Here is a 17143-nt window from a genome sequence, read left to right as displayed (position 1 = left end):
AGCTCTGGGAAGGAGGGAAGGGGGGGGGGGGGCTGCAACCAGCTTGGAGAAGGGACCTAGGCCTACGGCCAGGTCGTGGACACCTGGGCTTCATATGCAACCCGTCCCTGTGGCCTCCAATCATACCGGAACCTTTCCTGAGCCCTTCAGCGGGAAGGTCCTGAGGTTCCGGGGAGGCCAAGAGCTGGAAGGACGCCCTGAGTCTGCAGGCTGAGCCCCAGGGTGCCTGGCCCCCAAGGGGTCTTGCTGGGCCAGCATGCAGGTACCCTCCCCATTCTCACCTCTCTTGCTGCCTCCTCTCCCTGACACAGGTCAGCTTCTGTGCTCCCAAGAAGGCTGAAAGGAGATCTCTTTCCACAGCACAGAAACTGCAAGATGGGAGGGAGGGCTGGCACTTTGTTCTTAAAACCCCAGGAGGCAGGCAGGAGAGATGGGGAAACTGAGGCACCACTCGGACAAGTGAGCTATGTCGGGTCCCACAGAACTGGAGACCCCTGGAGGCCAGGGCTGGCACTCAGGGCGCTGCAACTACATCTGCTGTGGGCCCTGGCAATGGGCAGCTGGGCCCCGGGGAGAGGGGCAGCCCTGTGACTTTGTGTGTGGCCTTCACCTGGTGGGTCCTCTACAAAGCCGTGTTGCTTGCCAGCCTGCTTGGAAGAAAGACTGAGCACCCACCATGGCCAGTCCTCGGACTGCACCCCACTCAGTCCCCGGAAGCCCTGCTCAGAAGGACTCTGCTTACTTTAATGTTCTGTCATTGCCGTCCTGAAATTCTTCATCATTTTGGACAAGAAGCCAGCCTTTTCATTTTGTACTGGGCTCTGAAATTTGGAAGCTGGCCTTGTCTGGGGCAGGGAAGAAGGATGGGAGTTCCTTGTTCCTCTACCTCTGAGGGGACACCCATTGTCTGCACCTGGCCCAGGCCGGCTGACTCTGGGGAGCCACCCTGTGCCCATCTTCTGGTTCACAGTCCACACAGGTTGGCCACCCGCTGCCCCACTGCCAACGAAGGAAAGCCCATTCCCCCACACTCACTGTGTCCTGGATGGCTGCCAGCTCCTGCCGCCGGACAGCAGACATGCTATTCATCGCCTGGTCATACACCAGATCGTAGGTGTCCAACACGGCGTTCTCCACCTGAACCAAGGGCATCATGGGAAGCCCTAGCCCCTGCTGGGTGCCCCATGGAGCCCCCTCCCCACACCAAGTTCCTAAGGTGGGAGGTCTGGAGTGTGTAGAATGATGTTCTGGTGGTACCCCCTCCTCCTTGTTCCAGGTGTATCTTCCACCAAAGGCAAAGCTGGGGGTCACCTGGGCAGAGTGACAGTGGGTTCCCCAGACTTGGCTTGTGGGACCTCTCCTCAGTGATGGCAGTCAGTATGGCCCTCCTCCCCTGTTACGCCTTGCGAAATAAAACAGACTAGGGCACCCGCTCCATCTGTGGTCTTGCAGTACGTGGAAGGAGCCGCCTAGCCTGCTTTTGTTGATCTGGAAATAGGTGGTAGGGCTGGACCCAGGGAGGAATCTAGGGAAGAAGTCTTGAGCTAGGACCTTAGCTCCCTCAAAGATGTGTCCAGGTCTCCCCTGCAATGTCCCGGCTGTGTTCCCCAATGTCTGGGGAGCTGGACTCTGGAGAAGACCTTGGCCAGGGAAGCAGTGGGCATCTGGCATCGTTTCTAGGCAGATGAGATCACTGACAGGCAGAAGATGGTGGAGGACGACCGTAGCAGGGGCTTGGCCAGGTTCTGACTTCACGCCATACCCAGACATCACCAAGACCTCATTGCTCTGCTTTCTGAATCACCCCTCTTCCATGCTTTTGATCATTCTACCCCCAAATCAAAATGCCCCCAGCTCCTTGCCGAGTTAGTGGTTCACTGAAATCTCACCTCCTCCAGGAAAGTTTTCCTGTCTGCTCCAGGGGTCACTCAACTCCTAGCACAGAGGGAGGCCCTCTTTGGGATCCCCGGTCCTCTGATACCTCCTTCCTGCCTCAGAGATGGAGTCCTTCCTTCTCCCCCTTCTCCCTATCCCAGGCCATCCTGACACCTGGAGCACACCGAAGGCTCAGGGGTAAATGGAGAACCCATGCCTGCTTTAGCTCCTCCCACTTGCCCTTCAGAAAGGAAGGATAATTACTCTGTGACACCCCCCCACCCCCAGCTCCTGTGGCAGGCCCTGCCAGCAGCCTGGAGGATTGGATGGGCAAAAAGTCTTCGAAGACTGTAGGCCAGTGTCCAAATGTGGATGTCCTGGTAGGAGCCAGATGGACTTTCCACGCCAAGCACTACTCTTGGCATCACTTTTTAAAATACAATAATTTTTTATTTAACTTTATTTATTTATCTATATATTTACTTTAATTTGATTAGAGACAGACAGACAGAGAGAGAGAGAGGGAGAGAGAGAAAGGAAGAAGGCAAGCCGCTAGGTCCGGCGCTTGAACTGTGGTCCGCCATATGGGAATCTAGTGCTCTTAACCACCACACCACCTGCTGGCCCCTCCTGGCATAAATTAATCCGTCTGCATTGATGGATATGAAAAGTCAGACATCCCCCCATGAGTCATCCCAAACATCCTGCCAGCCTTTATCCTCTCCTCTCACTGGGAGGTAGGCAGCACCCTTGAGAAGCAGGCGCCAAGCCGCCTATGGCCATGGCAGGCCTGGGCCAGGAGCTCTCTCTTAGTTTCATTTTCTCTGAGTATAAAATGAGGTTGAGTCTTGCCAAACCACAGTGTCCTTGTGGGAGGAGAGGCTGTCATTAGAGAGCATGTTTCTCAGATTCCTTCACAGACGGAGGCCTGGTGTCCAGGAAGTCCTCCAGGGCTCATCCCAAGATCACCTCTGGATGTCTAACTGGGCTTGGTGATCTGCACTCTCACCCCCACCCCTGCCCCACCCATTGTCTGACAAACCGTAGGCTCAGGTTGGCACAGATGGGGAGGGGCCCTGTGGAGAGCTCAGGTTGGCAGGTGGGATGGGGACCAGCCCCACACCCAGCTCTGGCCTGAGCCCACACGGTGGTGAAGAAATTCAGGGAGGGGAGAGGCCTGAGGAGCGGGGCCCAGACTATGGGAGCTGTGTGGACACGCCTCGTTCTAGCACTGCTCCTGCGCTGCTGTACTTACTCCCAGCATGAATTATTAAGGGGAGCCAGCAAGCCATTTCCCCACAGGCTCTCCTGGAGAGAGGGGGAGAGTTGTGGCGAAGTGGCTTTCAGGCCGCAGTGAGAACGTAATTAATAGCCTCCTGCTCTGTATTCATCCCACGGCAGCCTGGTCCTCACATCACTGCCTGCGGGTTCCTGCCAAGGCCTGAGCATCCAGAGAAGTGGCAGCTGGGGAACCTCGCGAGCAGGGGCTCGCTGGGGGGCCGGGGCAGGAAGGTACCCTGGGCTAGGGTCTGTGTCCATCGAGTGGGGGAGGGCATCCAAAGGAACATGGCTGTCCCCTTTCCTCTTCCACACTCAGGCTTTCTATGTGAAGGGTTGAGCCATTGTTTCAGCCTGTCTTAGAGCTTCTGTGGGGAGGGGAGGAAAAGAGTGGATGGGCCTGGGTGTGCTCTAGGCCCGCAGACCCTAGCCTCCTGTGTTTTTCAGTGCAGACAGCTTGGCCTTTTGGCCCTGAGCCACTGGCTGGACCTTGTTGAAAAGGAGCCTGGGGCTGAAACCTGGCTCAGGCCAGCCTGATGGTTGAGTGCCAGCCTGCATTCCCAGAGGGGCAGGGGACAGGGTGCTGGCCTGGCGTCCTGCTCTGGGCTCATGCCCTGGCACAGCCTCATCTAAGCTCAGGACAGCTCTAAACTAGTCCCATGTCATGGAGGGCTGACCTGGGGTAAGGGTGTACAGTGTGCAGGTGGGTCCGACTGACCCCTCCACCCGCTGGCTCATCCCACTGTGAAGCAGCCCCCAGGAGCAGGGAGCTCAATGCTCCTTTCACAGATGAGAAAACCGAAGCCCAAGAAGGTTCAGTGACTTGTCCAAGAGCACCCCAAGGATCCCTGACTTCAAATCTGGAGATCCTTTGCCCAGGCCACCTCCACGTCCAAAAGACCTAGACAAACACACACACACACACACACACACACACACACACACTATAGGGAAAGGCAGATGGGGCCACCGGGCCAAGGCCCCAGGAGGAAGCCCCAGTTCCCCATTTTGGGTCAGGCAGCATCCTGAGAACTGGCCCTGGGGCCAGATGAGGATGATTTGTGTGGGGGGTGGTGTGTGAGGCTGGGGCAGGATCAGAGGAGGCTCGGCTGGGAGCCGTCCGCCCCTCTTCCTTCCTCTTTCCTCCCCTTCCCTTCTCCGAGAGCAGGCCCCAGCTGGATTCTGTCCTGTGGCCCCTGAACGGCCCCCTCCCCATCAGAACTATGAATCCCACTCTGAATTATAAACACAGAGAGCTGCAGAGCACGGAGGTTGGGCTGTAGCCCCCCAGGCGAGGCCCAGGGTGCCCTGGCAGCTGTCTTGACTGCGGCCACCCACACTGCAACCCAGACCTCGAATGGGCCAGACCACCCCTCAGTGGACAGGAAATGTGAGGCTGCAATGCCGGCCGGACTGTGGGCTGACTCCCCCCTAAACTACAGCTGTCTTGCAGGGGCTTGACCCCTTCTAAGATCCTTTTGGGCCAGACGAGTTGTTTTTCCCATCTAGCCTGGGTGGGTGACCCACAGGATATAGAGGTGGGTGGGCACTTTGTGGCAGCCTCTGGCAGGAAGGGGAGAAGAGGCATCAACTCCAGGCAAGGATTCCTTGTTGGGGAGCCTGGAGCCCCTTCCAGCCCTGGTACTGTCAGGGTGACCTCAAGTTCTCCCCAAGCCCATGTTTAAACCAAAGGGAAGACCACCACCCCTGGAGGCCTGGAGCACAGCTGCTTGGTGTCTGTGAACAGCGCACAGGGTGAGCTCAGCCGGGAGATCCAGGCCCTGGCTGTTGCAAGCCTGTGTCTTGCATGGCCAGCCCTATGCTGGCGCAGCGGTGGGGAGGAGGCAGTATGGACAACCAGACTCCTGAATAAACGGGACGCCTTGGTCTCTGAGAAATCATCCCACGTTACTGGCCCAGGCTCTCTGCCCTCTCTGCCCTCTGTCCTCACAGCTTTACAGGCTGCCCCGGGGGGGTCTCACCTGATCTGAGCTTTCAAAGGAGAAGGGTAGGGCCTGAGTTCTGCAACCAGGGCCTCACCCCTGCTGGGGCAAGGAGGAGGCCTTCCCTCCTCTCCAAGATGCTGGCCTTCAACGAGGGTACTCTTGGACCTTGCCAGGAGGCATCTGGGTCCACTGCCATCACAACTGTCCTGTGTATGAGGTCAGGACGCCTCACCTACTATGTCCTCCAGGTCCCTGCCTGACACTGCACCATCCTGGCTCCGGCAGGCCTGTCGGGAGTGAGTCCTGCACTTCTTTGGGATACTCTGCTCCCATAAGTTGATCTCTTGGGCCAAGTTGCTGCCTGCCACCACCCTCCTCATTCCCTCCTCCGGCTGCCCCGATGCATCTTCCAGGGTTCAGGAGGGGTGGACTGGGGATCCTGAGAGAAAAGAGGGGGAGCTGGGCACAGTCCAGGTCTTCCCCTCTTTCCCAGGGAACTCCTGCCCCTAGTCCCAAAGGGGATCCCTCACCCACCACCCAGATCTCTGGCTTTCTGCATCGTCATCCCCCCCTACCCCACACACCCAGGTAGAGAATGTCCTCGTGTCATGGTTTCCCCCGTCCCACGCAGTCAGCATCAACGTGGAACCGAGCACCTTCCCAGCACCCACCTCCCAACTGGCCTGCCCTGTCCCTGCCCTTGGGGACCTCTGCTCAGAATGGGGGCAGTGGGCACTCACCTGGGTGGGGTTGCGGAACCTCCAGAAGGCCACCTGAAGCAAGGTGCAGAATGCCAGGGTGAAGCACAGGAAGCCCTAGGGACAGAAGGAGGCTGTTATTGCACATAGCTGGCAGCACCCCGTGAGCCCAGGGACTCTGCCTTACGCCTCATCCCAAAGTCCCCAGCAGAAGTAGAGGCCTGAGGCAGAGGTGTGGGCTTGAGCCTGGCTCCCTGCTCCTGAGGGGGAACCTTGGGTGGCGAGGACACTGGTTCTGTGGCTCCTTTCCCACCGCTTCCTCTGGCACTCCCAGAGTTCCTCCTCTGTTCTGCCATTTGGGCTCCCAAAGTCCTGCCAATAGTAGGCCACACCTCCCTGCCCCAGGAAAGGCAGACTGTCCCTGGATTGAGGATGACTTTTGCCCTCTGGGCTGCTTCCAGGAGGGATATTGACCTAGGGAGACCCAGGCAGTCTCTCCTGTGCCTGAAATTCTGGGAGAAGAAACTCTCTTCAAGGCAGCCCACACATGGGCTGAGGGGTGAGGGGTGCCTGTTTTGTTCTCTCTGTTTTCTGAGACACTCTTAGAGATGTCCCCACCCTGGGGAAGGAGCCTGGGATAAGTCAGGATGGCATGGCCTCTCTCCCCTTGCAAGTAAGTACCCTCCCTTCTCTTCACCTCCTTGCATGGGTCCCCAGAGTCCAGCCTACCCGCGTCCCGTCATTCTTGCCCTTGCCCCAGATTTGTAGACGGGAGTTCTCTAATAGGAATATCTTGTGTTCACCAACTGCTCCCAACGTGTACGTGCGCACGTGCGCGCACACACACACACACACTGCCATCAGGGGTTTCAGACTTTTGAGATCCCCTCTTGCTGGAGCTAATGACCATTAGGGACCTCTCCTCTAAAAATTCACACTTGCCCCCCCCCCTTTGTGGACAGTTTCAGAGTTCCCCCTGGACTGAGAACCCTGAGGAAGTCCCCTCCCCATGGTTGGGTCTGCCACCTCTGTCCTCCTAGAGCTCCACATGGTCAGTCCAGTCCCTGTTCATGTGTCCCCATCCGGGGCGTAGTAGACCCTGCTGTAACATTCAGCTCTCTGTGCCCCCTGCAGGCTTGTGACAGCACTGTCATCCATGGAGGGTCACACAAGCTTGGCCAACATGTGTCCCTTCTGTCCTGTCCACATCCTGGGCAGGCTATGACCAGGCTCTCCCAACCCAAGGTCCTAACTTAGGGTGACAACCAGAATAGAGACCAACCAAGAAAACAGAGACCTGGCTAGATGTCTGTGGATGCAGGAGGACCTATAGACGCTGGCCAGGATGGACATGGAGGAAGAAACAGCCCATACCAGAGGTAGCTAAGCTCTACCAGGTGTCTGGGGAGAGCCAGGGAGACTTCACCAGCTTCCAAACTCAGGCATAGGCAGGAGCCCCACAGGTATACGGGGCAGGGAGCCCTCTAGCCATCTCTCCAAGTGTTCTGCTGTTGCCCCGAGTCTGCAAGGCCTGCCTGGGGGATGGCTACCTCCTCCTCACTCTCACTCCTCCTCTCTTCTCCTCCTCCCCCTCGTACTCGTTTTCCTCGGGGCTGGCTGAGGGCCGCCTTCCCCATCTGGAAGCCATTGCTCAACACTGCCTTGGGGCCTGAGGCCCCGAGCCAGCTCAGAGGACCAACATTTTCCAGAAACCATTTTATTCCTTGGGAGAAAGAGCATCATCTCTCCCCCATCCCCCTAACAGAGAAGGTCTTGGCCAGTAAGTGGGCCCACATGGGCCTCCCCAAGGTCTCCATTGTGCAGAGGTTCTGGGTGGGGCAGGCCCAACCTTGGCTATTTTCTTCCCCTCATTTTAAATGAAAATAAATAAATAAATACATAAATAAATGGAATCTGCTTCCTCAGGCCGCCGCTGCCAGCTCTGCTCTTTCAAGCCCAGCAAGCTCTTTCATTTCCTGTGTAAGAGGCCGTCTTGGGGAGAGGTGGGGACCGGGAGGGGCAGTGTTGGGAGGGCCCACTGGGCATCCGTTTCATTGGAAAAAATCTACTTCCTGCTCCCTACGCCCCTCCATATATGTTCATACGTGTTCACATACATACACAGACATGCCAGATGTAATACACAGATAGCCACACCTGCAAGGCAACAGAGACAGGCACAGATCAACAACAGGCAGACACGCAGGCACAGCAACACACACACAGGAAGACAGATATACACACTGGCACATGTACATACACGCACAGGCATACACAGACACACGTATACATGCAAACGCACACAGGCATATATGTGCACATACAGGCACATGCACACTGCCCACACAGGCATATACACACACACATGCAGGCATGCACAGACACACAGAGGTGTGCACACAGCTCAGTGGAGTGAGTTGGGAACTCCCAGAGTTACTCTGTATTCGTACTGGACTCACTATCCAGGCTGAGGCTGAGAAGTGCCCCATAGTCTTCCCCGGGGTGGGATGAGTGCCCTGGAGACCAGCCCTGTACAAGCATCCACCTGGAGGCTCCAAGGCCATTCCTACAAGCTTGACTTCACCCTGGCCCTGAGTCTAGCTGGGGACACAGAATCAAGACCCCAGGGCTTCCCTGTCTCCCTTGCACACAGATCAGGGTGCCAAGCTGGGCACGGGACGGAGGAGCTTGGGAAGGCCTGCTGGGAAACAGAGAAAGAAACCCTTTGGCCCAGTCGGCCATCTTCCTCCTCCTGCGTTTGCAGAGCCCAGTGCTATGGTGCCCCCTGGTGGCAGGGTCTTTTCAGACTGCCTGGCTGTGGGACCTGGCTGTGTTACCTTGTCTTTCATCCAGGTGTCCCCTGGTAGAGCCACACTCTCTAAGGGGAAATTCACCTCTCTGTCATTTCCCCACTGGAACCCCCACTTGCCCACAATAACAGACTGGACAGGCTGGGCCTTAGCACCCACCATCAGTGCTGTTCCTGCCCACACTCCTGTGACCCCGGAACAGGGAGCTGCTAGATGTTTGCCCCCCCTGGGCCTCTAGGGCTGGCTGGGGCTGGCAGCTCCAGGAGTGTCTCTGTCCCTATCCTTGGGGTCGTTTATACACCAACAGTCTCGCCAGACATTTGCTGAACTTCAAGGCTGGACTGAGAACCCTGCCAGGCCTGAAGACTCAGGAGGCTGCCCTTGGGGAACCCTTGGTGTGCTCCAGCCTCACAGACCACCCAGGGAAGCAAGCCCAGCACAATCTCCCAAGGGTCTCTGTCCACAAACCACTCACGGGGCAGGAGCAGGGGTCTCCAGGAGCAAAATTTCAAAGCCAGAAGGGGAGGCTCTTATGGCTGGGATGGAAGGACAGGTGAGAGCCCGGGGCATCAGGAAGGAGCTACCCCAGCTCAGGTAAGGAGAAAGGAGGAGTATGAGCCCAGCAGGAGCCGGAACGGTGGGGAGTGGAGAGCCTGGGCTGGGAGGTGAAATTTGGGGTGACCATCGAAGGCTGGTGGGGACCAAGGGGAGGGTTGGAAGAGGAGCAAAGGGGCAATGAGGGGCCATTTATATGGGGATGAGATTGAACCCCCCTGGGCTGGGGGACCTCAGGGCCAGGGGAGCCCCTCCAGTAGCTGGGAAGGAGGTTGTGGCGCTCAGGGCAGAACCCAGGCTGGATGGCTCAGTGGGGGCTTCCCTTACCTTGCCTGCTTTCCTCCTAACAGGAAGTGGAACTCACCAAACCCCATTCCAGAGCCTGCTGGGTAACAGAACCAGACCTTCCAGAACCTTTGAGAATGGCTCCCAGGCCTGCGAGGGCCCACTCTGCCTCTCAGAACTCCTGCAGGAGCTGCTGCGAGGTGTGTGGATGATGGGGTGGGGCGAGACAAGGAGGAGAGTCCTGGCTGGTGCAGGTGGATGGGGGCCATGGCTGGCTCCCAGCCCTCAGGCCTCTGCTTCTGCTGGGGACTTTGGGATAGGGTGTAAGGTGGAGTCCTTGGGTTCATAGCTCTCCCTTGATTCCCTTTTGGGGATGTCTGGGGAAAAGAACTCACCCCAGCCATGAGGCCCTGGGCCTCCCTCATTGTGGCTGCTGTGCTCAGGGCAGCCCCCAGGGTCAGGAGGCCAGTCAGGCCAATCCCCACGTAGAAGGCTGGGTAGAAAGAGAGAGGAGGTTAGGGTGCCCAGGGCAGGGCTGGGTTCACAGAGCCTGGATCTGTAACAAGTTCTGGGGTTGCAGAGAGGAGTGCCAGGCTTCTGTGAAGCTCTAACTGGGTCAGGCCCCCTCATTAGACAGGGTGTGCCTCCCACCAAGAACCACTGGGACTTTCCTCTGGGGCGCAGAAAGATCCCAGGGAAGGAGGGGAGGCGGGTACACATTTGGCCAGGGAAGGAGTGCTTCTCCCTCCTCTGCTTCTCTCCCTGCCCTCCACATCTCTGGGGCTATCTTTGGAGCTGTATCTGTCCCCCTAAGCTCTAGTGACATGCCACGTGGGGACTGTCATCTTATCAGTACAGGCCGTAACCCAGGCTTCCTGCTCCAGGGAGGCCCTGGCCCTGGGAGTTGGGGTAAAAAAGTGAGGCCTTCAGAGGCAGGAGGTTAGGGGCAAGGTCCTCCAGTCTGGCTCCATGGGCCTTGGTTTCCCTCTCGACCACCCACCAGGCTGCTGCCCTCCTGGGCCAGCATGTGCTCCTCTTGAGACCATGCTGCAGGTCCAGCTCCAAACTCCCCTGGTGCGTGACCTCCCTTGCTCTTACTCCTGAGCGGGCCACCCCTGCAGGCCCAGGTCCTGGTGTTCTCCCTCTCGGAGCAGCGTATATTCTACTGCTGAGACCCTGAAAGGCAGCTTCTGCCTAGAGCCTTGGCAGGACATCCCCAGGACTCAGCAGAACCGTTGGTGACATTAGGAGCCCTTTTCAAAAACCAGCCAAACCCAGTCCCAGTGGTGCCCAGGCCAGCCACAGGGAGCCCTGGCTTTCGCGATCCCTGAGTGTACAGAACCGGGACCTGGTACATCTGACACACACACACTGTCCACACTCCCATGGATCAGGAGACCCAGGGCAGGAGCCCTGAGCTGCCAGCCTTTGCCCAGTGGAGTCAGAACTCCAGGGTGGCCTTCTCTGCCCCTGACACCATCTGCCCCCATCCCTGTTCCTGCTCAAAACCTGGCCCTGCTCTAACTGCCTAGGACCAGGCAGCTCAGGATCTCAAGTTCCCCCCAGGGTTCCTTCCCAGGGACCTTAGCTCCTAAAGCCCTCCCCTCACAGCCCACCCCAGCCGTCACTTACCCCAGTGGTGCATGGCTTTGTACGGGTTCTTCTCAGAGGACACGCAGCTGATGACAGTAAAGTGGGGCCCACAGTAGGAGAAGATGGCTGTGGTGGCCACAGAGAGGCTCAGCAGCTGAGGGTATGGAGCAGGGTTGGACACAGCCGCACTGATAGATGGGGAGACTAAGGACAGGATATGGGGCCAGTGGGACCCCAGCTGGGTTCCCTCCAGCTTCCTGGTCTTGTGTGACACAAACCCAGCTGTAGGAGTTTCTGGATGTTTTTGGGGTGTGGTCTGAGGAGATCTTTGCTTCAGACATCCCACCATGCACGCACACACACACACACACACACGTGTGCATACATATACATACACATGTGCATGCACACACATGACAAGCTCACACTCATTCATTGCCCAGCTTTCTCAAGGACCTGGAACCTCAGATCATTTCATCTACAGAGTGGGGAGAGGGCTCCCCTCCAGCCTGTTAGCAGCCAACCCCCTTGAGGGCAGGAAGAGACAGATAGCCCCAGAGCTCAGGCAGCCAGCGCCACTTCCCTGGAAGCACCCACCACCCCCATTCATAGTCACTCACGCCCCTGGCTCGAGCCAGGCCTCCTCTAGGCCCCACACTGGTCCTCTGGAGAACAGACACAGCCCACAGGGGCATGCCCCATGGTGTTCACTGCTAAGACCCCAAGCACAAGCCTGTAGGACAGGATGGGCACAGGAGGACTGGCATGTGAGTGATAGAGGGGTGACCTGGTGCTGGGAGCTTGGTGATGGCCCTGTCACCCTTCACCCCTACCCACCACCCACTTCCTGCCCGACCTGCCTGTTACCAAGACAAAGAAGCCGGTGACCAGCATCTGGCATTTGGCAACCTTGACTCGATTCCAAGGCCTCATGGTGGTCTCCCCTCTGCTCTCCTCTCCTGCCACTGTGGTTTCCTGCCTGCCTAGGAGACAGGCTGCATCCGCCCATCTGCTTGTTGATATGCCCCTGGAGCTGAGCCACTGGGTGCCCCGGAAGGAGGGCAGGCAGGAAGGGGAGGTACAGTGAGGCCCGCCCCGCCCCCTCTTGCTGCCCCAGCCCTAGCCCAAGACACCAGGACTCTTGCTGATACCAGAAGCCTCTTAGGGAGGGTGTGGCTTTGTACTTGGGGTGACCACAGAGGACAGAACTGGGAGGAGAGGGCGTGAGGAGGAAAGGGTGCCTGAGGACAGATGGGGTGAGCTCCCTGTTGTGGGAGTGCACAAGTGAGGCCTGGCCCCTGGGAAATCATGCCAGGGGACAAAATCCTTAGAGGACTGTAGGATTCAGGGACTCATCTAGACATTGTTATCATGGTGTCCTTATGAAGCACCATTTGAACATTCTGGGACAACTAAATTTCTGAAAGGTAATTTGATTTTCAATGCCTCTGCAATAGCACAAGTAATTGGAGCAGAGCAGCCTTGGAGCAACCCAGGAGGGTCGGGGCCTCATTCATACTCACATGGGGCCTCTGGGGAGGTTTGTTAAAACTTAATTTGTGAAACCAGCAGATGGCATAATGGTTATGTCACTGGGCTCTCACATGGTCGATGGCAGTTTAAGTCCTGGACCCGGCAGCTCGAAACTCACACTGGGCACATGTGTGTGCACACTCAAATGTCCCTGGGGAGAATGGAGGAGAAGGGACTGCAGCATGGCCATCCCCACTGGGGGGGGGGGGGTGGGGGTGGGGGTGTTTCTCACTCTCTGTCTCTCTGACTCTCTCTGTCTCTTTGATGAGTACACACTCCCTATAGCAAAAAACTCTCTAAGGGACCAGCAGATGGTATAATGGTTACATTGCTGGACTCCCACGTAGTCCACAGCAGTTTGAGTCCTGGACCCAGTGGCTTAAAACTCATGCAGGCATGTGTGCGTGCGAGCCAAGATCCCGAGAGCAGAATGGAGAAGGGATTGCGGTATGGCCTTCCTCCCTGGGGGGTGATTTCTTGCTTTCTGTCTCTCTTTATCTCTTAGAAGAGCGCATATTCCTATAGTAAAACTCTCTCTTTAAAAAAAAATCATGATTTTATAACTACAGGTGGCCTCACAGGGTCATCTCAAGGTGGCATTGAACCCTTCAACAGGTGGGCAGAAGCCTCAGGGCAGCTTTTCCGAAGATGGGGTCTGACCACAGTCCTCTTCCCCCGTGCCCCTCTGCCTAGGGCAAGGAGCATATTTGGGGTGCCATCCACATGTGCTCTGGTGATGCCCACTCTCTTTACTGAGCCACGCCCTCCTCCTCTGCACCCCTAACCCTCTCAGGAGGAAGTGGCATGTCGAGGGGAATCTGCTGCTCCTGCCCACTACCCACTCTCGGCCACATCTGCCCACCTTCTCTGGGCATCCTGGGGCAGTTGCTCACTTGCTCTAGAGAGCAGTGCTGGCCCCAGGAGCCAGGTAGGATCCTAAAGTGGCAGGTATAGCCCCCAAGAGGCTGGTCTAGGGGCAGATCACCCCATGCCCTACCCCTACCACGGACCCAGCCCTGAGGGTTCGGCCCCACTGCAAGCCAGTGTAGGCTGTTCCTGTCTTTATTTCCAAGGAAGATGTCAGACTCGGACACCAGCATATATATGTTTGTAGTTTGGTATTTGCCATTCAGGGACTTCCTTTCTCCTCTCTCTTTCTCTCCTTTATCTAATAACTAATCGATGAATTAAAAACAGTTTTGTTGGGGCCAGCAGGTAGCATGATGGTTAAGGCGTTAGACTCCCACATTGCCAACCATAGTTTGAGTCCCAGACCTGGCAGCTTACTTTCTCACTTTCTCTCTTTCTCTCTCTCTCTGGTGAGCACATGAGCCCTATAACAAATTAAAATAATAATCTTAATAATAAATAAATAAACTTAAATACATGTCTTTTAAAAAATAGCACTTTCGTTGGGTCAACTAGGTTGTATGATGGCTAACCCAGCTGGATCCCACATGACCAACTGTGCAGTTCAAGTCCTGGATCCAGTGGTTTGAAAAACATGCAAACCATGTGTGCATGCTTGCCCAAAATCTCAAAAAGAGAATGAAGAAGGCAGGATTGCAGCTTGATCATACCCTCTGGCAGCTGCTTCCCACTTTCTCTGTCTCTCTTTCTCACTGTCTCTCTCTGGCAAGTGTGTGAACCCTACAGCAAATTAAAAAAAAAAAAAGTTTTGTCATAATATCCAACTGAAAGAGCTCCCATGACCAAAATGGAAAAATGTAAACAAAAAGTAAATAACACCATATTGGATTATAATGCAACAGAGTAAATATCAGTGAATCTATACTTACACAGAAAAAAAATACTGAGCATATAAATCAGTGAGGGAGAAAGACGAGTCTCCTATGCAGAAGAATTCCAGATGGTTCATGAAACTACTCCACCCTCAGGGAAGCATGGCGTGTGACTCCCCACCGCTAAGTGTGGGCTGCACCTAGGGACTTCCTTCCAGGGAGCATGGGACCGAGAAGGAGAGAAACCTTACAGTGGAGAAGCCTCAGCCCCAACATGAAGGCCAGCGCCCACAGCAGTAAGTCCCTGGCAATATGTGCCCTTGATAGGAGGTGATGAGGAGGGCACTTGGTATCTGGCATCTTACTCCCCAAATCCCACAGCCCCACTCTAAGAGGAAAGCACCAGACAGATCCTAGTAAAGGAGCACCCTACGAAGTCCCCTGAGCAGACTCCTCACATCTATCCAGGCCATCAAAAAGCAGGGGAATCTGAGAAACAGTCAGAGCCAATAGGAGCCTGAGGAGAAGGACAAATGTCATGCAGGATCCTGAATGGGGTGCAGGGACAGGAAAAGGATGTAAGAGCAAGTGGAGAAAATCTGAATCCAAGGCAGACCCGGATGTATCGGCATTGGTTCACCGGGTAGGATCCTAAAGTGGCAGGTATAGCCCCCAAGAGGCTGGTCTAGGGGCAGATCACCCCATGCCCTACCCCTACCACGGACCCAGCCCTGAGGGTTCGGCCCCACTGCAAGCCAGTGTAGGCTGTTCCTGTCTTTATTTCCAAGGAAGATGTCAGACTCGGACACCAGCATATATATGTTTGTAGTTTGGTATTTGCCATTCAGGGACTTCCTTTCTCCTCTCTCTTTCTCTCCTTTATCTAATAACTAATCGATGAATTAAAAACAGTTTTGTTGGGGCCAGCAGGTAGCATGATGGTTAAGGCGTTAGACTCCCACATTGCCAACCATAGTTTGAGTCCCAGACCTGGCAGCTTACTTTCTCACTTTCTCTCTTTCTCTCTCTCTCTGGTGAGCACATGAGCCCTATAACAAATTAAAATAATAATCTTAATAATAAATAAATAAACTTAAATACATGTCTTTTAAAAAATAGCACTTTCGTTGGGTCAACTAGGTTGTATGATGGCTAACCCAGCTGGATCCCACATGACCAACTGTGCAGTTCAAGTCCTGGATCCAGTGGTTTGAAAAACATGCAAACCATGTGTGCATGCTTGCCCAAAATCTCAAAAAGAGAATGAAGAAGGCAGGATTGCAGCTTGATCATACCCTCTGGCAGCTGCTTCCCACTTTCTCTGTCTCTCTTTCTCACTGTCTCTCTCTGGCAAGTGTGTGAACCCTACAGCAAATTAAAAAAAAAAAAAGTTTTGTCATAATATCCAACTGAAAGAGCTCCCATGACCAAAATGGAAAAATGTAAACAAAAAGTAAATAACACCATATTGGATTATAATGCAACAGAGTAAATATCAGTGAATCTATACTTACACAGAAAAAAAATACTGAGCATATAAATCAGTGAGGGAGAAAGACGAGTCTCCTATGCAGAAGAATTCCAGATGGTTCATGAAACTACTCCACCCTCAGGGAAGCATGGCGTGTGACTCCCCACCGCTAAGTGTGGGCTGCACCTAGGGACTTCCTTCCAGGGAGCATGGGACCGAGAAGGAGAGAAACCTTACAGTGGAGAAGCCTCAGCCCCAACATGAAGGCCAGCGCCCACAGCAGTAAGTCCCTGGCAATATGTGCCCTTGATAGGAGGTGATGAGGAGGGCACTTGGTATCTGGCATCTTACTCCCCAAATCCCACAGCCCCACTCTAAGAGGAAAGCACCAGACAGATCCTAGTAAAGGAGCACCCTACGAAGTCCCCTGAGCAGACTCCTCACATCTATCCAGGCCATCAAAAAGCAGGGGAATCTGAGAAACAGTCAGAGCCAATAGGAGCCTGAGGAGAAGGACAAATGTCATGCAGGATCCTGAATGGGGTGCAGGGACAGGAAAAGGATGTAAGAGCAAGTGGAGAAAATCTGAATCCAAGGCAGACCCGGATGTATCGGCATTGGTTCATTCATTCTAATGACGCGCATACCAATGGAAGATGCTGATATTGTGGAATGTGCGTTTAGTCCCCGTCTTCTGACACTTAGCTCCTAAAACCCTTGGAATCTCCAGAGTGCTAAGAGTGTCTTGTGCGCTACTGAGGTGACCAATGACTGGGGGGGCCTCTAGATGGCCTCAGGGTAGGTGCTGGTCAGAAAGGCCAAGGCAAGATGGAAGGGGTGAAATTTTTAGCCCTACTCCTCAATCTCTAGGGCAAGGAGAAGGGCTAAAGGTTGAGCTGGCCACCAATGGCCAATAAATTCATGAGCTGTGCCTATGTCATGAGGTCTCCACTGAAACCCCACAGGCCTAGGCTTGGGGAGCTTCCTGGGTGGTGGTGCCCTGAGATGGCAAAGAAGCTCCTGCCCCATTCTGGACGGCTTGCCCTGTGCCTCTCTTGTTCCTCTATATCCTTGGTAGTATCTTTTATTATAAATAGATAGACATGTGCTTCCCTGAGTTCTGTGAGCCTTTTAAATAAAGTCATTGAACCTGAGGAGGGGTTTGTGGGAACCCAATTTAGAACCAGTTGGTCAGAAATGTAGGTCACTGGAAACCAGCAGTTAGCGTAATGGCTATGTCACTGGATTCCCACGTAGTCGCCTGTGGTTCGCGTCCCGGACCTGGTGGCTTAAATCTCACGCCAGGCGCTTGTGCATGCGTGCCCAAGATCCTGAGAGGAGAATGGAGGGGAAGGGA

General features: G+C 55.1%; 1 protein-coding gene across 6 annotated transcripts in view; it reads right to left on the bottom strand.

Annotated features, from left to right (window-relative positions):
- Positions 1 to 12116, bottom strand: part of TSPAN32 (tetraspanin 32) — an 18297-nt gene extending 6181 nt beyond the window's left edge. For 3 of the 6 annotated variants that reach the window (XR_003550474.1, XR_003550473.1, XM_006141074.3), the window contains exons 1-6: positions 11908 to 12115; positions 11080 to 11194; positions 9843 to 9940; positions 5840 to 5914; positions 1036 to 1137; positions 282 to 368 (exon numbers count right to left, since the gene is read on the bottom strand). Coding sequence is in view for 3 of the 6 variants with exons in the window: in XM_006141074.3 (XP_006141136.1) it covers positions 282 to 368; positions 1036 to 1137; positions 5840 to 5914; positions 9843 to 9940; positions 11080 to 11194; positions 11908 to 11973 (543 nt within the window). In the remaining 3 variants the exon portion in view is untranslated. Of the gene's footprint in view, positions 1 to 281; positions 369 to 1035; positions 1138 to 5839; positions 5915 to 9842; positions 9941 to 11079; positions 11195 to 11896 lie in introns of all 6 variants that reach the window. The other 3 variants (XR_003550475.1, XM_027774379.1, XM_006141075.3) reach the window with 3 other exon arrangements.
- Between the last annotated feature and the right edge of the window lie 5027 nt (positions 12117 to 17143).

Source organism: Tupaia chinensis, unplaced genomic scaffold, assembly GCF_000334495.1.
Source record: "Tupaia chinensis unplaced genomic scaffold, TupChi_1.0 Scaffold000047_1, whole genome shotgun sequence".
NCBI lineage: Eukaryota > Metazoa > Chordata > Mammalia > Scandentia > Tupaiidae > Tupaia > Tupaia belangeri.
Note: the sequence above shows the minus strand (reverse complement) of the source record. Positions and strands in the feature narration are given on the sequence as shown.